The 21,905-nt window shown below is 44.9% G+C and overlaps 1 protein-coding gene across 3 annotated transcripts in view; it reads right to left on the bottom strand.

The window, feature by feature from the left end:
- Positions 1-444: 444 nt before the first annotated feature.
- Positions 445-21,905, bottom strand: part of LOC119455474 (macrophage mannose receptor 1) — a 41,981-nt gene continuing 20,520 nt past the window's right edge. Inside the window, exons 5-13 of one of the 3 annotated variants that reach the window (XM_037716884.2) lie at positions 20,919-21,018; positions 16,826-17,076; positions 13,932-14,109; positions 12,239-12,385; positions 12,032-12,139; positions 11,073-11,237; positions 8,425-8,448; positions 3,048-3,068; positions 445-2,226 (exon numbers count right to left, since the gene is read on the bottom strand). In XM_037716884.2, the coding sequence (XP_037572812.1) occupies positions 2,033-2,226; positions 3,048-3,068; positions 8,425-8,448; positions 11,073-11,237; positions 12,032-12,139; positions 12,239-12,385; positions 13,932-14,109; positions 16,826-17,076; positions 20,919-21,018 (1,188 nt within the window). In that variant the 3' untranslated portion in view covers positions 445-2,032. Of the gene's footprint in view, positions 2,227-3,029; positions 3,069-8,424; positions 8,449-11,072; positions 11,238-12,031; positions 12,140-12,238; positions 12,386-13,931; positions 14,110-16,825; positions 17,077-20,918; positions 21,019-21,905 lie in introns of all 3 variants that reach the window. The other 2 variants (XM_049668808.1, XM_049668809.1) reach the window with 2 other exon arrangements.

The following is a 21,905-nucleotide window of genomic DNA, read 5'->3' on the forward strand; positions in this document are numbered from 1 at the left end:
TATAGACACAGTGAGAAAGCCTTAAAGTGGTAAATCGGTTTACTGTGTAGTTTAGTTAAAATATATGAAATACCACGGCGTCGAGCCCGAGAGGCGACAGTTCTCAGAAGCATTTTTTCTCTTATCAGTTTTATCATCATCATCATCATCAGCCTATCTTTAAGTCCACTGCAGGACCAAGGCTGTGATCTCCAATTACCCCTTGTGTTGCGCTAGCAGATTCCAACTTGTACCTACAAATTTCCTAATTTTCTCAGCCCACCTAGTTTTGTGCCGTCCTCGACTACGCTTTCCTTCCCTTCACACCCATCCATTCTGGCACCTTATCAATTTATTCTGCCATAAATCTCTATGTAAATTGGGAATCGCATAGAGCCGCACTCGCGTTAAGGTCACAGTAGACAAGATTTTTGTGAAGCAGAAAAAAGGCACCTCCATGTCAGCCAAAAGCTTTATTTTATCACAAGTCAATGACAGAGACGATTAATGTAAACACCTTAAACTTGTTTGACAATTTCATTGAAGTACATTGGAAAGGAATTTTATTGGTCATTTTCTATGAAATGCATAGCTTATAGAACTACCCAAATGCGCATAAGCTTGTTAAAATCGCTTGGGTAACTACTAACTACAGAAAAAGGCAACTGTCAGTTTGCAGCGTCTCGTTTCAAACTTGAGCGGGCGCACACCAAACGGGGCTCCATGTCATGAGGAAATTTATTTCTTGCTAAATCAGGTCTCTTGGGGAACTCTCGACTATACTGCTACACCTAACGATAAATGCGACAACTAAGCTTCGGGAGTTGATGAAGGCCATATTCGGCATATGTGTGCTGCGATCGAGTCAGCGGTAACCTAGTGTAGGTAAAGCTACAAAGTGGCCCTTCTGTGCAGGCTAATTGGTCCCGTCACATAACATAATGATTTGCAAGCAGCGCTCGAGGTAATAAGAGTATCCGAGTTTCTAGTAGTTACTGAATAATCAGGAGAGAACTAAAGTTAATGTCTATGCAGATGCCGATTAGGGTTCGGAGACCGCGCAGCATAACCATCGACGTGATGCGTGCGGTTTCCGAGCTAAAGATTGTTTCATTGTGAAGCACCCGCCCCCCTCTCCCTTTTTTTTCGCTTCCTGACATGGAGCGTCGGGTTGGCGTTAGTAATTTATCGTGTGGAACGAAATCCTTCGTCGTTCAATGACACACCATACTCAAGAAGTTTCGAGCGAGAGTTTGGTGAACCATAGACAGTCTTAAGGAAAGAGCATGTTTCAGACTCTGAACCGAATTTAAACATGTCGCTTCATCAAGACCTTGTTTACCATGCAGTCTCCTGGCGGCGGCTGTAAGTACAACTGAAAACACTGATTTGTCATAAACCTATGAACGTTCCAGTTCTACGTCACCCTGTCGCGGAAGAACCTGACAAAAATAGGCTCATATATGTGTCACTCTTACGAGACACCCACACTTACACATAAATCTAAAAAGACCGTCTGTGAGATCAAATACTGCTTAATGCCATCCTTTCGCTAACTTTCTAAATATTGAATTCGAATTAATCCACTAATCTGCGTTCTCTTCACACGCAGAAAACAACGCAACAAAGTACATTTTTCTTCGTTTTTTTTACGCCTTGATGAAATGATACCGTTTCTAATAATTTGACAGGCAAATTATTCTTTCACCCATTAAAAGCCTAGTGTGTCCATCCAAATACCGAGTGACGAAGCTGTGATTACCACACACAAAACAGGTTTTCGTCGTACGGTCAGTGAAAAAATACTAACCCGCCCATGTAGCCCACTGGGCCCTAATGTCCCAACAAGGGTGATCGGCACTCGCACTGTTATCAAATCGCACACTGAATAACACCAGGCTTGAAACGTTCGCTCTACACATGGGCCAGCTGGATCAGTGGTGCAGGCCTGAGGCTGTACGGTGCGATTTACAGAGCGTTCATGTGCCTTATTTTAGTGCGCTGGTCCTTGAGGCTATGTTGCGGCTACCCGGCCCACGATTGGTGAAGGCGTTCATCCCATCGAAGCGTTTAAATCTTGAACGGGTGGGTCGATGTACACGTTGTTCTCGAAGGAGAACAGTCCTCCGTTACGGCGCCTGAACTGGTTGTACCGCACGACCTGTTGAATGGCGAATGCCGCCGCCACGATCACGAGCAGTGCACCCAGGCCCACGGCCACGTACACTCCCGCGCTGGTCTTCTTGCCTTCGGAGGAGAGAGAGAGAGAGAAAAAAAAAATCAGCGGTGATTTAGCGGTGAATGCCACAGAAATGCGTCAGCATTACGTCACACCTCTCCGTCCGAGGTCCCGCATCTAGAATTTAAACCACCTACGCGTCGTGGCAAGGTGTCGTTCAGAAGCTAACTCAATACACGTGTTGCCTCTTGTAGGAGCGGAGTGCAACTGACGGTAGTTGATGTATGTATGCCTCTACCACGTGACCGGCTTCCGACACTTGACACACATGCACTTTTCTTCCACTTTGAAACTCCTAATGCTAACGACGAAAAAAAAAATCAGGAACAGCTATATGCAAGGAGTGTGAAATTTATGTTGATATGCGGGCATGCTCAAGGGAAAATAAAGGGGAAAATTCTGGTTTGATACGAAACATTTAGGGAATGCTATAAATAAGTAAATCTTAGCGGTAGGTGAATGTTATTTAATTGCAAAGGCTCAAGCACGAAATACAGGTTCGAAGTTTTGGTGATAACACCTCGTGATGCAACTTAGTGGGACGAATGCGAACAGAAAGAAATGACGGGAGGGAAGATCGATCATGACGGGAACTTTAGAAAATGTTAGCACTGCTGCGCAATGCAAAGGATCTCTCGCTTGTGTCTGGAGGTTTCACAGCATTGACACGACTGACATTATCGCGAGCAAGCCTTTACTTTCTTTTTTTGCATATTGGCAGGAGTGGTTGAGGCAAACTTCAATGTGTAGAAATATATTCTAGAAATAGACTTGGCAAATTAGGAAAGCGAGAAAGGATAACGATACATACGCTCATGTGGACACTTACCGGAGTGAGTGGCCGCTGCACCTAGGAATAAATTTAGATAAAGAGTAAGTTAACATCAGCACAAGTCTTCAGTCAGAACGATGGCAAATTCCCCTAACCATACTCGAAATAGTACTTGAAGCGATTAAGCGAAGCTTTCATTATGGTGGTTTGGTAACTGGCTGTGGACTACTGTGGTCTGAATTGCGATATCACTTTCCCTGTTGAGTAAAAAATGGTAATCCTTAAAAAAATGTCGAGGAGATGTTGATGCAAAATATCCTAAAGAATATTTTACTAACAGTTACATCATTTTTTTTGTTTTGTAAATGCAAAAAGTTTCAGTCAACTCCGTCCTATATTTGCCCGAAGGAAGCAGTTCTGCGTTTTCACGTATTTGAATAGATGACGGCTAGGAGATCAGGCTTTGTAACATTTCATACGAATAACAAGAATGAGAGGATAACCGGCCATAGATACTACTAGCTATGTGAACGTATACTGCCAAACGCTTTGTTGTTCAGTGATAACCTGCTTTTGACATCGCACTATTTTCGGATATACTTCCGCATATCCAGCTCCATGCGCTATTTAGCCATGGCTATTTAGCCATGGCATAAACGGTCACTGTTCTCTGTTCAACTCTTGCGTGGTATAGAGAAAGCCGAGTGGAAAAGAAAGCCATTTCATTAAAAATTTTGTAAACTTTACTACCTATGCTTCCGATGTTTTCCTCTTTAAAAACTTAAATACTGGGGTTTTACGTGCCAGAACCACCATCTGATTATGAAGCAGGCCGTAGTGGGGGACTCCGGATTGGTTTTGACCACCTGGGCGTCTTTAACTTTTCATGTTGCCCTCTTGTGCCTCTTTAAACTCAGTGAAAAATATGAATCAACCAACCCAAATAAAGGTCCTTGTAATATATGAGTATCAATATATAGCAACTTTCTACGAAACAGATGGAGACGATAGCGTAAGACGGCACGGCAGATTATCTGATGAGCCTAAATATAAGAAATATGGGCGTAAACCTAGACTCTGAAATAATAAATAAATAGCGAAATGCTTAAATGATATAATTTCTCTCATCTAGTGCCTAATGCGTGCTCTAGAAATGCAATGAATGTCCAAATTCCTGGTCATATTTCCACGGTGTGACAAAAATAATAATAAAGAAGTAGAAAAAAAAGACATGCTGCTCCCGTTGATTCCCATTTTTACTCGCGATAGGAGCTGCAACAGGTTTGAGGATATGAAACGCTTAGAACAAAAATTGCCCCAAATTTTTGGCACACAGCCCTCTATTGAGGCCAGCAGTTGGTCTGCAAATCAACCTGTTTTACAAGTCTATTCATACCTCAAACAATTCTTGCGTTCTTAGCATGATTTCTGCTTCGCAAAAGCCATGCTCCGGAAATATTTGGAAGAATGAAAACCGTGAACACGCTGTTTTGTGTGAAGAAATTTCTTTTTTCTTAAATCACGATCCGGTTATGAGGCCTTCCATAATGGGGGGTCCTGATCAATCTTGACCATCCGGGGTTCTTTAAAGGGGTCCTTAACCATTTTTATCGAAGTGGAGAATTGCATTTGAAATTTTAAAAAGCTATATTAGAAATACTTTGCCGCAATATGTACTTCATTGCGTTCAGCAGAAGCGGAGTTATTGGCAATAAAACACTCCCTTGCCAATAAACACTATACATCATCATCAAACACGCGCTTCGCAGTGCTTACGCTCCGTTTTCAATGCCTTGCACTGCGAAGGCTACAGCGAACCGCGGCGTGCCCACAACCAATGCAACCAAAGCTGAACATCACGACTTCCCATTTTGGTGCCTGCGACACGCTAAACGTAATCCAAACATGGTTGTCCTCAGCGGGCCACAGTGCGCTCAGTCAGCAGGCTCACGGCGGCACCCCTCGGCGGTCGCGGTACCTACCCTACGTAGTAGAGCGCAGCTACATGCAGCAGCAGTGCCAAGCGGTTGCTTTGTGCACGACAGGGCTCCAGGCTGACCGTGCTACATGGTGCGGACCGGCTTTGTACTTTCCCGACTTGACCGACGGATACTAGCCACATCCAACGTGCGGATTTTGAAGCGCTATTATTTGCCTGCCAAGGGGTCTAACCAGGAGCGGCCAAGAGTGAACGCGCGTTGGCCAACGTGCGTGTGGTCTGAAAGTTTCGCGTGGTTCTAGGCTAGTTTGGCGGGGCGTTCAAAGCTAGTCGAAATTAGCGAGACCCGACGGCTACAACACCGATAATCAGGTTGTCCGAAGTTTAATTCCTACGTGGGCGGCCACGACCGAGCGTGAGAAGAAGATAGTCGGCTTCTTCCTGAAGTGCGTAACTATTATCGAAATTCGAAATCAGATTTTACTCGTACTTCAGCCTGTTTATTAAATTTGTCAAAAAATATACGCTGTAACAGTAGGAAGAAACGCACTGATCGAAACACCCTTCTTGGTTGATGACAGCTATTGGTCAATAGCAGCCGCGAATGGAAATCTGCTGTATTACGAAAATAGTGTCCAGAAAATCTGCGTCCAGAAAATAGTGACGAGCAGGCCTCTGTTTAAAAGAGAGCGTTTGAGAAAAAGGTGACTTCGTGCTCCGCTTGCGAGCTCCACGCACCGCGCACGACTGCTAAACTTAGCTGAGATGTTCACAGCAACGTATGCTATCTGCGCACTAAGTTTTTTCACCAGGACCAAGGGTTGGTTCAGGACCCCTTAACGTCCACCTAAAGTTAAGTGCACGACTGTTTTTGCAAATGTGGCCACTGCGGCTGGGATTGAGCTCGCAACTCAGCACCGCCGCGCTTTCTAATCCACCACGACGAGTGCTACCGTGACAGGTGAATTCTTCATGCTCCAAAAACAAGTTGAGGCATGAAGACAGTAAAGGCTATGTTGTAGGTGGACTCTTCTTACTACCATAAAATTCTCACAAATGCGTAATGTTACATTCGTGTATCTGTGAATCATTAGTGGAAATTTGTAGCACGAAGATCGGAAAATTCCAAGCAAGAATGTACGGTTTAGTATAGGACTCCGGAACTTGTGAACATGCTGTTTACAATTCAGTGTGATGCTGCTTCTTTGCTAAATGCCGTAAGACATGTGGAGAAGAAAAAGAAAATGTCACAGTTTCGCCCTAAGGGTGAAGCAGTGAATGCGACAGCAACACAGCAATGTCATACGAAGTAAGGTGAGCGGCAGAACTGATAGTTGGGCGAGTTGGTACGAATTCATAGTGAAATCTTTTTGCGCACACAATTGACACGGACACAGTGAAGGGGAGACACACGAGCGCTTACTCACAACTGTTTATTTTCGGAAAGATACAAAACATATATACCACAGCTATCTGCACTGAGCATGTGCAACAAGAGTCGTCAGTGTAAACAGAAAAGATTAAAAAGGTTTCAGTGTAAAGTCGTCAGTGTAAACAGAAAAGATTAAAAAGATTACCCAGTATTCAAATATGTAAATTCTCTGTCAGAAATTGCAACCGATGCTTCACTTATGCATTTGTCAGCACACTTCATGATATGGAACGCTTCTGTTATTTCACGTGTTAGTTTGTTTTTATCTGACACTGACATTCTGTTTTCAGATAAAAACAAACTAACACGTGAAATAACAGAAGCCTTCCATATCATGAAGTGTGCTGACAAATGCATAAGTGAAGCATCGGTTGCAATTTCTGACAGAGAATTTACATATTTGAATACTGGGTAATCTTTTTAATCTTTTCTGTTTACACTGACGACTTTACACTGAAACCTTTTTAATCTTTTCTGTTTACACTGACGACTCTTGTTGCACATGCTCAGTGCAGATAGCTGTGGTATATATGTTTTGTATCTTTCCGAAAATAAACAGTTGTGAGTAAGCGCTCGTGTGTCTCCCCTTCACTGTGTCCGTGTCAATTGTGTGCGCAAAAAGATTTCACTATGGGTAAGGTGAGCGGCTTTGGTAGCAATATGAATTGTAGTAAACATGAGCTGATTAAGTAAGCAGGCGTGCTGCGGCGTAATTAGACCGACATGAAGAGAGACTCGATGACCCCGAGAAGGCGCGTGTGAAACTGTGGTGTTTCACACGCGCTTCCCCTGGGCAGCGCGTGCGAAGGGACACACCTGTAGCGCTGCACTGCCGATCCGGGCAGCATTGAATGTGTAGCGTGCGTTGGAAAATGTGGCCCGACTATTACTAAGTGAATGAACAAGCGTGGTGTGAGCGCGCACAAACAAACATGAATAGATCCCACTGAATGACTACAAACAACGACTGTCAAAACGCTGGCAGAAAGCGCATACGCCGCAGCGGGCGAAAGTACGCGCGGTCCATCGCTTCAACGGAAACTGAGCGGCGAATGCACAGCGCATAAAGGTCAGCGCCGTGTGGAGATAAGAGACTGTGCGGGCGAGCGACGAGTTCGGTTGTTGGCAGAGTAGAAGTGCGCCTCCCCCCCCCCCCCCCCCCCGCTCCCTCCGGCACTGGCTTCCCGCTTCCTTGCTTGCGCGTGGGAGATTGAGTGCGTTCGCTCTCCGTGATAGCGCGCGTCCCGCACGCTTCCGCTCGGGCATACGGCGCGCGGCGCAGATTTTATCTATACGGAACCTCACGGCGACGGCGACGCCGACGGCAGAAATCCGGTTGAAGTGTCCATATAATTGCTATCGCAATAAAAGGAGGAAAGAGACGCTCACTTCTGCAGCCCTTAAGGGAGCACGGCGGAGAACACGCGTTTGTTCTCCGCCGTGGGTTCACTCCCCGTGAAAGCGCGCGTCCCTCGCGCCCTATCACTCGCACATGCAGCGTTCGGCGCGCGGCGACGATTTCATCTCCGATGACGTCATACGGAACCTCACGGCGACGGCGACGCCAACGGCAGGAATCTGCTTTGGCGTGTCCATATAATTGCTATCGCAATAAAACGAACCATGGCTACGGTTCGTGTACAGTAACTGCACCTTCCTGGTGATTTTTTTGTGCAACCAAGTGCGTGCAACCATGATATATTGAGTGCCACGTGAGAATATAATATACAAACTTACACGCACAAACCATTGCGTAAAAGTTCACATTTCCTGCTTTCTCCAAGAAAAGTATTGGGTACCGGCTGGAAAAATAGGTGATTTATGCACAAGTACACTATTTTGCCTGTGCAGAGTGACGTTGAATAATATTAATATTGTTGTTATTGGTCAATATGCGTTAATAACATTGCGAAACTTCAGAGTCGCCTACGGAGTCTCGAAGAAGACTGAACCAGTAAGAGCCTCTAGTTTATCAATACAGGTAAATGAAAACCACATAACGTTTTCCATCAATCACGAAAATATGCCAAGACATCTTACAAGAAAGAGAGTTTCACACTCACCTTCATTTCCGTCACCTTGAGGTTCTAGAATGAATGAAAAAAATGGAGAGCAGGGTTAGCACACTGATGATGTTCTGGCCCACAGTCCAATCAACCGCACCACGTTGAGAGACAATTTTTTTTCTGCCATCTGTCTTGTGTACTACATGTGGTTGGGCGAGTTTATACATACTTCTTGCGACGGAGAATACGTGAAAAGAAGATACGAAACGACCGTAACTTGCAACCAACTGTATTCAGACGACAGGTACGCTTAAAAGCAAGCGTCCAGCGTGCGCAAACGCATTTGCGCAACGAAAACAGACCAAAATGCAATGTAGTTTCAATTGTCAGCAGGCATGCATATTTCAACAAACACGCGAAAGAAAACTGCTGCTCATTGCAGCAGGGCCAACAACGTACATTATTGCTGTTGCAAATATATCATTTCCTTCTGATGTGATATGCCTCCATGAACTCATGTACTAAGGCACCTTTGCTTTTGCCGAGTATGCGAACGTCAGAGAGACTTGGCTCACACGTGCAGGAACCACAATGCATGGACAAATGTGCGGAAATCTTGTTCACTGATCACAATTTTTATCTTGTTCTTTTTGTACGCGGCTTGAAAACATACTTCTCTTGCGAGTAAGTTGGCGTATTTAGCAGAGGCATTGAATGTGACGATAAGACCCTAAACAGGAAGCAAGGAACTGGAAGCTGGAGTCAGAGATGCAATGAAGGAACCAGCGCAAGTAAATTGATGCATGAACAATGAAGCAGCAAGAAAATGGGACGATCGCACGAAGACAGCTGCTTTCTGCGTAATTCTTCGTGTCTTGTTTTGTTCACACTTAATCTCTTGGGATGAACCAAGTATCATTTTCCAAAATTTAGAGACAGAAAGTAAACGCTGCAATCTTTCCCGTTATTGTCACAGAAAACTGACAGCAATATCATAAAAAAAAGCGTGCCGTATTCAACGCGCTTTGTGGAATGTGCGTTAAGCGAGGCGTTTATGAAACGTTTCAGTGTGAATGACATTCAAAGAAACACACGACCCGTGCAGTTGTATATTATGTCCAAATGATATAATAGTTTTTAATAATACTCGGCATAATCAGAGCAGCAATTGTACACAAATTCTCGTGGCGCCATGTTAGGAGAGCGGATAACCGAATTACTTGCAGGACAGTGCGACTTATTTCAAGTGATGAAGCAAGCTCACTGTCATCACGGTTGTAGCACAGAGAAACGTTAGACAGAGATGCATGTTGTCAATGCTGTTAATCAATCGCCCACAACCCTTTTGAAGCGTTCCGTATGCCATTCCAATTGCTCCGCATGTTTCCGCATAATTATTACGGAATCTATACGGATTCTGTATGAATTCAATAAGATTTTCATAATAATTATACGAAAAACATAACGAATTATTGGAATTCATACGAAACGTTCCAATAAGGAAAGTGCAACGAACCGCGTTAACCCCTCGCAAGGTTGCATACCGCACGCTAGTATGAGAAACGGCCCAGCAAGTCACCCCCTTTAATTACAAGGATTGTAAAATTGGCCAACTTTTTGTTACGCAATATGCGGCATCAGCGGAGTTTAGATTACGTCATCTCCGAGATCTGATTATTCCACATTTGCATTGACCTTGGAGTCAGTCCACACTACATGGAAATAAAATGACCAACCGAAAACAGGGTCGAGAGAGGAGGTGGCCGGGTAGAGGCATAGAAGCTTGACGGAACGAAATAAACTAGCGTTGCGTCACGCCGCCAGCATTGGACAGCCAACTTATTGTGAAGCCAATGCCTTCGCTTTTCCCCTGGAGAAGCTGGCTCAACATGTGAACAGTATTGGCCTGTAATGTTTGGCTCCCGGTAATTCTTAACGAGTGCGCACTTGTTCGATTGCTGTGCCGTGGCTCAACGTATACAGAGCGGGAGAGCTAGACAGTAGCGCACCCAGGATCTCAGCTAGGGGTGTTGACAGTTTGCCAATACCATCTAAACAGCACTAATTGTGATTTCTTCATGGGAAATTGTTAAAAAATGCGCCTTTTTCGAGTATGCAGACGATTGCGCGTCTGACATCTTAGTTGCAGTACTGAAATGCGCAAGGAAAGAAAAGGGGTTAAACAAAAGGGGGGGTTAAGTCGGCCTCAGGGGGGGGGGGGGGTTACAACCTCCGAAAGCCCCCCACCCATCGGTGCGCCACTGACATATAGCGTGGTCTGACGTGATTATGACGTGCTGGACCGACTCGCTTTGCTTCAAACGTGTTGCCCAACACACAACTCCAAGTTGTTTCCCACCTCTATGCAAGAAAATGTTCACTTTTAAAGAATGAAGGCCTGGCGATGGAGGAAGGGCACCACGGTGGCCGCTGTGCATCATTTGCATTTCGTTTCCTCCGACAAGGGTTGTTTGTCCACAGTGACAAAACAGGGACTATAATAAATATGGTCGCGTTCTGAAAGCAGGATAATCAGCTTTACGATCGCTAAAATAATGATAATTGTGCGCAACTTTCGGCAAGCCATAACAGGTGCTAACTTATCGGATCTCGAAGAAAGTAGAATCACCCAAGTTGAGCTTTGCCCACTGCGATGTTATTTATTATTGATTACGCAAATTTTCTATGTTGTCTTATTCGCTCACCTTTCTCCACGGCGCATATGAAGCCGTTTTTCAAGTCACAGTGGACGTCATTCCAAAGCGCGTCGAACTGTCGCATCTCGACGCAGTTTTCATCGATGTTGTTCGGTTCACCATTCTTCCAGTGCTCGTAATTCAGCGGAGAACCGTCCAGCCATTCGTAGCTATCTGCAGAGTGACACGAATATTCATTTATGTTCGGCTGCACGTAGCTAACGTACGCTTGATGGTGCCCATTAAATGCTTGCACCGCCTTACGGTAGTTTTGCGAGTAGAAGGTTTTTAGCAGTTGCACAATGTGCGCAAATCAAATATTGGGGTATATTCCTTTCTTTATCCTCCTCAGACGCCTCGACTACTCTGTCACATTTCGGCTTTTATTATTTCCCGTAGAAATTAAACAGGATGAATAAAATAAAAGATTAATCTCTGGTCTGAAGCCAGAAGCATGTTTCCGCATGTGTGAACGATTGATAAATTTTTTTATCACTGGTATTGGAGAAAGCTTACATTCCCTAATGCTAGACCATTCTGCCATTACCGAAGGCGAAATACGGCAGTGAATAACAATTCAAATAACCCCATGTGAAGTAATTACAAGGATACAGCATCAACAAACGGTTCTTCATGAAAGGCGTTGTTTTATAACAATCTTCAAAGAGGGTAACTTTGTCCGAGTGAATAGTCTGCTCCGGTGCGCTTCTAACATATAGTTCGAGCAAATGATGGCTTTCGAAGCTGCTAACAGAAGGTTGGGGTAGTCGTTGCACTCTCTTCCTCATTACCGCGGGCCCTCCGGGGAAAGCAACGTCTTCAAACACTTAGGAATTAAGCGCGAAAAAAAAAAAAGGCAGTGTTCCAATAGACTTCTTTTCCCCCTATCAAATCGGACGACTACCAGCGTATTCAGCAGGGTGTAGCTGAGGGCTTTTCGGTGGTTTCCATGAGCTCAATGCACGTACCGTTGTGGCCACTGACGAGCCCAATCCACAGCTGGTGCTGCGATTTGCGAAGATACGGACTGAGCCTTCCGATTTCTTCCTTGGAGTGAAAACTGGCTAGTGTTGAGTCTGCGATAAATGGAATAAATCTCACTCAGGATACACTTAAATTCAAGAAAGATAATCTATCAGGACAATTGTTTCTGCAATAGGCGCACGCTTGTTTACTTTTGCTATTGCAGATAGCGACGGATTCGTTGAAATCCACGACGCGCTCTGCTTCGAGCCAGTAGCAATAAGGGTTGCCCACGTCGATCCAGTTTCTGGCGTGTTCGGGACATGCGCCGTCATGGTGCGGCACCTCGGGTGGTTTCTCTGGAATGAACCGAGAATGTTCACTGTCATTCACCTGTTACTCAACTTTGATGACCAGATTAGCAAGCATATTACTATTCCTCGTAATTAAAATGATTGTACCAGAACGGCCTTCGCTACCATCTGTATAACGAAGCGGCATGAACGTATGCTAAGAACGACTCATGGTCAACAATAGGTAATATCATTTCGCAAGAATGCTGATTGGACGCCGGAGGGGTGCAATGCACTTTAAAGGTCATCAACATCTATGAACCCACCTAAAGATAGCAGCCTTTTTGTATACTGCTGTTACTATAAGCGCTCACAATTGAGTGTGTCTTACTATTGTTGCTGTAAAAAGCCAAGAGATTGTTCCTGGGTACTTTAACAAAGCTATCGCCATTCGTTAATCGGCTCCATTATAATATACAGATACCTCAAAATAAATAAACAAATAAATAAATAAGTAAATAAATAAATAAATAAATAAATAAATAAATAAATAAATAAATAAATAAATAAATAGAGATTGGCACAAAATTTTCTCCAGACACAGGTCAACAAAAGCACTCACTTTAAAAAAAACAACAACATGAAAGAGCAACTGCAGACAGCTTCGTCTTGTACGATTTTTCCGCACTCAGTTTTTATTACCTTGGAAATGAGTGTCAAGTCCAAGCCAGGAGCACAGAGCTATTCTGGAATTCATTACAGCCAAACCAATCGACGCAAGTCTGTAGCAGCTTAGGGGGACACAAAAGAAATATACCAACTTTGGCTAGATCTGTTAAAAAGCACTCGTGGGACCTAATCAGTGCCAGTATGGCCGCTTCCAAACTGTGTGATAGGAAGTGAAGTTATTGTTCGTGTATTATTGGCGTTATCCTTCGTGTTTTATGAGACATCGGGAGGATCAAAACGGTCTCTTTGCAAGTCATTTGTGTTTATTGAGCATTTTGCAAGCTACGAAAAACCAACTCGCCACACGACACGTTTTGGCCAGCATTGCAAGGTGCGCAAAACCCAGTAAACATGGGGGTGACCTTGAGGCAGAACCCGCCTTGCTTGGTGAATCCTGCTAGTATCGGCAACCGCAATATACAGTCTCAAAGCAACCTGCCAAGCTCACTGCTACCACTAACTTTTACTGGTTATCAAGTCAAAGCCCGAAAGGTGCGATTCGGAGTTAAAGCAAGGTATCCAACACTACATCAACAGTACGCTCCACAGCGAACAAATAACGGCGCGAACTAACGAGAAGGAGACAAGAAGGCGACACACACACACATGCACTGCCTTTTCGTGTCATCCTCGTCTGTTCGCGCTGTTACTCGTTCACTATGAACCATCTGAATCATCAGAATTATCCAGACCACTATGGACCATCTGAACCATCAGAACCCTCTAGACCAATAGCAAGCCTTCCCAAATACACTCCAGTGCGCGCTCAATATGACACGACAAACCGTTCAGACACGACAGAACAAACGAGAACATTCCGACTTTGTCGGGTTGTCCTGGAGCACTCTAAATGTGCTGAACGTAAGAGCCAATAACAACTAACCATTGTTGAACTGGCAAAGGAAAGAGAGGTGCGTGTCGCAGGCTTGGACGCTCCACATTCCCGTGGCGAGGTCGGAAGCGACACACCGTCGATCGCCGTTCGAAGCACCCGGCTGTAGAGGAGCCCAGTTCGTGTACTGCACCGGCCAGCCGCTCAACCACGTGAACAGTCCCGTGGCCTGCCGGGTCATGAGGGACAGAGAGAGAAAACAAAAAACAGGAGACACAAATAAGTGAATTTCTCTTCTATTTGTTTACTTTATTTCTTGGCGCAGCATAAAATACGATTACCTTGCGCCACATGAATGACGTTAGCATGCTGTAACTCATGCTGGGGACCTCAACGCAAATATTAAGGGACAGGAGCAAATCCTTATTGCCTAAACGAACAGCGAAGGCAAATAAAAATACTGTCATTCTTGATAGCTTGCGTCGTAATTATCAAAATGGTGCTACCACCGTAAGCGGAGACGTAACAAGCCAGAAAGACAACAGGAATAAGAAAACGCGCTGTGTCTCTATACTTTGAAACTTTCGCAGAAGCTCACGATGACTTCCCTTTTTCACCGCCTTCAACGCTTTCTTAAGGTTTATATGTATCGATGGAACGGACCAAGCTGTGCAATACATTGGTTCTTTAGTCCACGCATAACAGAGTTAACAAAAGAAGTGCACAACTATAGGGACGCCACAACCGGCGCCTCGAGAAATAACAGAAGTGGCACCCCGGTCAAATACGGATGTCGCACGGATTGACGCAAGATTTTGGTCTCGCTTCTTCGGCTCTGTAAAGTGGCAGCGTGCGACAATTGAATATGTCACCATCACCAAACGCTCGCCAATTGCAGCGAATGCATTTGGTGGTCTCGCCGTATACGTGAAAGCACAGGCGTGCCACTCAGCTGAATGCTGTGCTTTGAAGCTGCTCTATGCTGCCAAAAGCTGTGAGCGTCCATTAACTTCATATCCTTCACTCGGCCCGACGGAAGCTCATCCGTATTCAGCCAGCGATAATTGTCAGTAAACCTGCATCAGGAGGACCAGTGGCTATGTCCTTCTGCCGAGGCCCCGGGTTTGAGTTCCTGCTGAGGTGGCCGCACTTCGTTGGTGGTTGTATACAAAAACTTGGAAGGCGATCCAACCTCTAGTTGAAGTCGACGGAAGACATTGTATTCCTGCGCGAGTTAGAGGGGATATTGGGATGTATGAAGCACATAATTTATTACGAGAACCGTGCGGGAGCGAGAACGTTTGATCGACGTCAACTAGAGGTTGAATCGCCTGCTAACTTTTACTCATCAGCTATGACCAAAATAATCATCATGGTCATCATCTTTGCCCTAATCATCACAATCATCGTAATCACCATAACAACCATGATCATCGGCACTGTTATCATCGGCAACGTCATCATTGCCAGTGCGGCTCAGAATAAATTGCAAGTTCGTCGTCATCGTCATACGCTTTGTCCCATTTGTCACACTACCTTCGCGATCGGCCCAGGAAAAAGGCAGTAAAAACGTTAGAAGCAGACGTGCCTGATACAAAACAAAGTGGCGGTAACTGGCCAAGCAAAAAATTGTTTTAGAAGCGTACGTCTGGCGGCTTTTTGGTCCAAGTGAATAAAAAAACAGATGGGAAAATGTTTAAGCAAAAGCCCTCAACTATACGGCGTCTGTCATAGCCCCTTGAGGCACACTGGGAGGTCAGACCCGGTCATTCAAGCATAGACAAAAGGTCTCTCCGCCATGAATCTGGTTCCTCCCCTGATAGCTGCACTTTTCCCGTATGAACATTCAGACGTTGAGCAACGATCTATTACGTTTTTTGCTCAGGAAAAATAGGCAAGCTACTGCGCGATGGGTGTAGTAGATGAAGGGGAAGGCTTGCGTCGTTATCGTGAAGCAGGCAAGCCACAATAACGATAACATACACCATAAGCCACTGACTATATTCACACGCAACACTAATTTTACTGTATAATGTGTATCAAACAGTATGTCGCTTGGCAAGCCTATCACAAAAATTTATTATAAAAAGATGTAGTATCGAAGTACCAGTTCGGACATGACGGCGAACCACCATTTTGCCGCCAAATACCGCAATAAAGCCTTCAAGTGCTTTTTTTTAGCAACGAACTTGCCCTGAACCGAAAAAAATACGTCGGTGTTTGTGCGTACTGGGCGCGATCCATTGTTTCTCCTTTAGACAGACAAGGGCGCTGAAAGGGTCTCACATTCTGAGCCTTTCACGGTAGTGCATACAAACAATCGTGATACGAGGGAGCATTCTGTTAGCTCATGAAGAAGAATTGACTTAGTGGACAAACGCAATGTACTTCTCAATCGCATGAATTCAATTCAGTTCCTATTTGCGAATGCCCTCATAAGCCCACTGTTAAAGCGAGGTTATTTCGTCACCATGACCATCATCATGACCATCAACATCAACCACATCCGCACCAGCCCACACTACGAAACGAAAGAAATCTCACAGCAACATTCAATTACCCCTGCCTCGCGCCATCCAAATCCATCCTATTTTTCTAATCTCATCCTTCTCTTTGATTCACCATTAGCCCGGCCGGCGGATTCATTCCCTAATAACGTTTTCTGTTGCTCTAGAAATCATTGAACGTTTATCAGCTCTGAGCAACATACATGACAGCTTTGTTCTTTTGAATTCCGCTTATCTTTCTTAGTCTCAACTACAACACTGTATTTTCATTTCAAACACACACTGCCATCTTCCTGTCTCGCTATGCTGCACCTATCTTTTTGTTTTGTTTTTCGTCAGTTGCTAATTCCCTGGTGCTTCCCTTTTTTCTGAAGTGTCTGTCTGATACGCACTGAACCGAACTTGCAGTTCAGTTTAGCGTCTTGCGTTGTAACTCACCTTCGCGTCCTGCAGACCGATCCAAAACAGGCCACCTCGGAAATTGAACTTCACGGAAAGGAAGGCGTCCTCGAAGACATCGCGAACGTCGGCCAGCTGGCCTCCCTGGGCTTGACAATTCTCCGCGGCGCGGTCCCAGTCCTGGTACGAACCCATGCGGTAGCATGACTGCCGGTACTCGAAGGAACCGGGCAACGCCAGCTCGCATCGAGAACTGTTCTTTGCCGAGGGCCGAGGAGGCAGCGACTTGTCTGCGAACAGCAACACACGTTGACAAGTCGAGAATTGTCGAGACCTACAAGAGTAATGCTACGAGGTTGAGAAATACACTTTATAGCGAAAGCGTTAAGGGCCCCGTGTCGCAGAAAATCAGGCGTCGGCGTAAAAAGTAAAATCTGTCAGAAAATCGTCAAGTACGATTTCAGCACAACCTACGGAGCTCATAGCGTCGGATAGTAATTTGAATATACAAGAAAAAAGCGTGATAAGTAGCCAGGAATCTGAGTTCTATCGCCTTTCACTCTTAAAGGCGAAGCTTAAGCGTCCTTCAATGTTTTTTTTTTTTTTTTCTTATGCGACGTTACACAATGCAATCGACTTGGTGGCAGTGGAGGCTTTCCGAAACCGTTTTTTAAAGACGATAGTCTTTCTTGGGCTACCTAAACGCGAAAAACTTTGTCTGTCTGTCTCTCTGTCACTCGATTTAACCGCACGGAAAAACCCGATTCAACCGCCCGGCAAGAACCAACCAAGCTACTAACACTGGTGGCACCGGGTCATACATGTCAGCCATCATACAGCGCAAAGGAAACCTCAGGCCCATTTGAGGCAAAAAAAATATATATATATATACATAACCGTGATCCGCAGCGTTCATTTAATTAAGCATACACATAGGACTGGTTTTTACGTTAGTAAATGAAAAATCAAGGCATTATAAATGGTGTTGAAGAGACGCTACGCGTTAAAAACAAGCCGACTGAAGCCGCAGCTCTGTAGCTGGCTTTAAGCCAACATGGGAGGAGTGACAGGGGAGGGGAAGAGCGTGAGGGTGGGAGGGAGAGAAGAGATGGTGTTACGTATGAAGAACGGCAGAAACTACGCGCGCGCGCGCGTGTGTGCGTGCTTGCGTGCGGGCGGGCGTGCGGGCGTGTGTGCGTGCATGCGTGCGTGCGTGTGCGTGCGTGTGTGTGCGTGTACACACACACACACACACACACACATACACACGCACACGTGCGCAAGTTGGAATCATCTAGCGCAAGACAGGGGTAAGTGGAGATCACAGGGAGAGCCCTTCGTTCTGCAGTGGACATGAATAGGCTGATTATGATGATGATGATGATGACAGCGCCATTTTCTTTGGCACGTTTGACGGGAAGCTTCAGAGTGAGCTTGCACGCTCAATGTAAATTACGCCTGTGGTAATTAGTGAAGGAATAGGAACAACGGTTACAATAATCGGATTTAATGACTGAAAGCATCACGAAAACCGCAGTAGAGAGTTAGGAATTTTCACGCCTATAGTCGGTGGCAACTAAAAAATGACGATCTCAACCCACAAACGCGCAGTCGGCCTACCTCTTAGTCCGCTCACAATTATATACAAATTATATATAATCAATGGGGTTCGCTTACTTCCCGAGGTACAGGTACGGCGTGTTTATACCAGCCGTTTTTTGCGTACAGATCTCTCTTTGTGTCACTGGTTTCAGGTGAAACATGAATATCTAGGGCAAATTTTACGGATGATCCTTATCATGTGCTCAGTCGAAGATAAAATTTAGCCTGAAACAATTTTCTAATTAGCTCAGCGTTCACATAAGCAGAGCAAAACGCTGTGACCGGCTTTCAAATTGCTCGGCTCTCTTTCAGGGTCGAAGGGCAGATGCACAGCGTTTTGGTGGGTGGGACTTGTTTGTTGTTCTTAGGTCTGTTTATGTAACGTAAGCGAAGTACAGAAATATTTTTCCATTCCGCACTAGGCATACCGAATGAGGTCAAAGAATGCTTTGTATTCCAGAAACAAACCGACCCATCTTTGTGTCATTCTTCTACTATGAGACTGACTGGGCTAAGGGATTCTATTTGAAATTGTACGTAACCGGAGAGTCATGCTAAAAGGTTTGTTAGTAGTGCTCTTGGCGTAATATCTGACTTCGCGTTCTCCGGGGATAAGTTTGTACTAAACTCAGGCCGTTTGGTGGCGTAGGCTCCACCAGCAGCTTTTTACTTGAGAACCAACACTTTAAATACAGGGGAACGGTGAACCCCTTGTCGTATGGCATCGTTTTCAAAAATTTTATGAGGTTTTTGAATTCAAATGGAAAGTCCAATTTTATTGATTAGTGGGAGCAGGTCTTTACTCAAATTATTTCTACACAAATATAATGTTATGTGGGACCATTTGAAAAAAATCACAGCATATCCACGAAGTGAATGATGATAAGTGGGCGAAGCACCGGGGCATCATTCGGGTAAACCACAGCTACGGATGAGAGATAAAGAGAGCGCGCGTCGGGAACGAGAGACTCAAGGTAGTTTTATCAGCTATATAAACTTGGACATGCAGCAGCACCAGCAACGCGCAGAACTGTTGTCGACGCCGTCGGCGTTTTGCCCGCGTTCGCACCGAACGCGCGCAAAGTGGAACCGGAAGTGGAACCGGAACGCCATCTAGTGAACACTTCATAAAACTACAGGTGGCTACATACTACTACTACTACAGAGGAGGGAACGACCCACACCCTAAGGAGCTTCGCCCCTAAAACTAAACCTCCAGGTCTTACCTAACATAACCATGGGGAAAACACGGGGAATGCGGGAGATGGAAATTCAAAACGGCGAGAAACACGAGAACAAGGTGAGAGCAGGAGCCACTATTTCGACAAGTGGACTTGTCTTCTTCATATGTACGTGTATATGTCCATATGTATGTGTGTGTTATAAACTAGCTACAAAAGATATATCTAACAAAGCTGATATCTTTTTTGCAAACTGAGTTACGAAGCTGAAAACTGTGTACTTCAGTTCATTTGCGATTTATCTATATTCGGCCATCCAGCTTTAAAAAATTGAGATGTTAAACTAATTCCTTTTTTTTCTCGTTTTTGTACGCGAACGTCCGTAAAGCTTAGCGCTTCCTGTTGAATGAAATACAATGGATGTCATTCGAAATGGTTCAGCAGTTGTCAACTGAAAGTATCGCATTGCTGCACATGAGTTTGCTCCACTATAAAGTTCCCTCTTAAAGAAGGCAATCAAGCGGCCCTTATAAGACAAATAGCACAGTGCGGACGGTAGATTGAGAGAACCCATTACTACTTTGAAAATCTCAGTATTTTCGAACTTCACGACAGAATTTAACTTACAACTAAAGATATTAGAATTACATTTCACTCACTGAATGCCAGCCACCCTTTGGTCTCACTGTTCTAATAAGAACCTGCGTGTAGAGTGGGCTGTGGCACGTGACTTACTGCGCTTTCCCATAATACGGTTGCTTGTTCGTTTCTCGTTCCATTTCTTAAAGGCAGAATTCACGGTTTTCTCCTGACAGAAAAGTTCACACTTATGCAGGCCATGTTAATTCAACAAATATTTGAAATTGTGTATTTGTGCTGTGTCTTTCTTTAGTTTTCTTCGTCCATTTCTCGCCTCCCGCAATTTCAGGCCGCTCAAAGAAGTGATATCGCCTTTTTTTTTCGCCTCATTCGAGGCGAGCTCCAAAATAAAAGTAGGAGGTGGAGCTACATACGTGGAGAGAGAGAGAAAGAGATAAAAAGATTTATTAAAATAAAGGGGAACCGCGGGGGCCTCGGACGTGAGTGGATTCCTAAGTCCAGGACTCCATGAGCCGCGGCCGCCCGGCGTGCTCTCACAAACAGATCGAGCTGGTCCAGGAGTTAAGGCTAGACAGCGAGGCTTCCCGCTGTTGTGTGGTGGGGTGCGGGATTATAGGGTTGGTGCTCATGAGTTGGCACGCCCAAGTGGAGCATATCATTCTCAACTGGCTGACCGAGTGATGTTAAGAGATGGCAATACGCACGAACCATCAGACACAAGAAATGACCAATCTGCGAAAATCTCCCACCTCGTTTCTTTTCACAGACGTGCATCCTTTTCGCATTGCAGCGAACCTGATTCCATCGTCCAGGGTGCAAAGTTCCGGTCAGTATTTCGCTGCAGTCCTCCTGCGAATCAGTTGGCGAGGAATACTTTCTCATAAGCATGCAACCAGCCTGAAACGTCAGTTAATATTCAGACTATACATAAAAACGTCAGATCGAGGGAGTCGTCCTTATTCTCTCGTAAAGAAACTTATACTATCTTCGGTCTCTGGCTAATCGTTTCCATGCGTCTCATTTCTGAATCGCAAGTACAAACACATTTCAAGCATGACCCCCATCTTGAGTTACCCTCATATCTCTTCGCTTTTTTTGTTTATCTCGCTCAGGAACACTTACTCGGCACTTGTTTTATGAACCCTATTGCGGATATTTCCCATTTTGCTTTCAATAATGTCAACTCTAAATGAGCAACCTCGGGTCTTTACACGAACTGAACGAAGTACCGAGTAAGTGCTTTCGCTGACGAAGATAAGCGAAGATTTCACAGTACTAATTCTTGCCAATATTTCGCAAGTGCGGCGACTGAACGCTTCAATGCAAGTCAAACTTCTGCAGCAAAGCAGAACAAATTACTGCTGTTCATCTACTATTGCTGTGGGGCAAGCTTGCTACTATAGCACGGCCAAACCCAGCGCGGAAGCTTAGCGGCTGTGTTGCTCGAGCCTGTCGACGTGGTTTTTCTACCCCAGCCACGCACTCCAATAGGAGCGTAATGCAAAAATTCACCAGCCCTTCCCCGGTAAAGAAAACAGGGGTAAGCGAAGCTTGCCGCGTGTGTATCTGACTTTCGTCAGGGTAACTTAAAGTTCACGACATGTCACGGTAATAAAACATAAACCCTTATTAAATGCATGCATCGAGGGAAGTAAACGTACAAAGCAACGGAAAGAAAAGTTGCACGAAAGGGAAACAAAAGTCGAAGGCAAGGGTACGAAAAGTAGTAGGAAAGG

This window comes from Dermacentor silvarum, chromosome 6 (assembly GCF_013339745.2).
Source record: "Dermacentor silvarum isolate Dsil-2018 chromosome 6, BIME_Dsil_1.4, whole genome shotgun sequence".
In the NCBI taxonomy this organism is placed as follows: Eukaryota; Metazoa; Arthropoda; class Arachnida; order Ixodida; family Ixodidae; genus Dermacentor; species Dermacentor silvarum.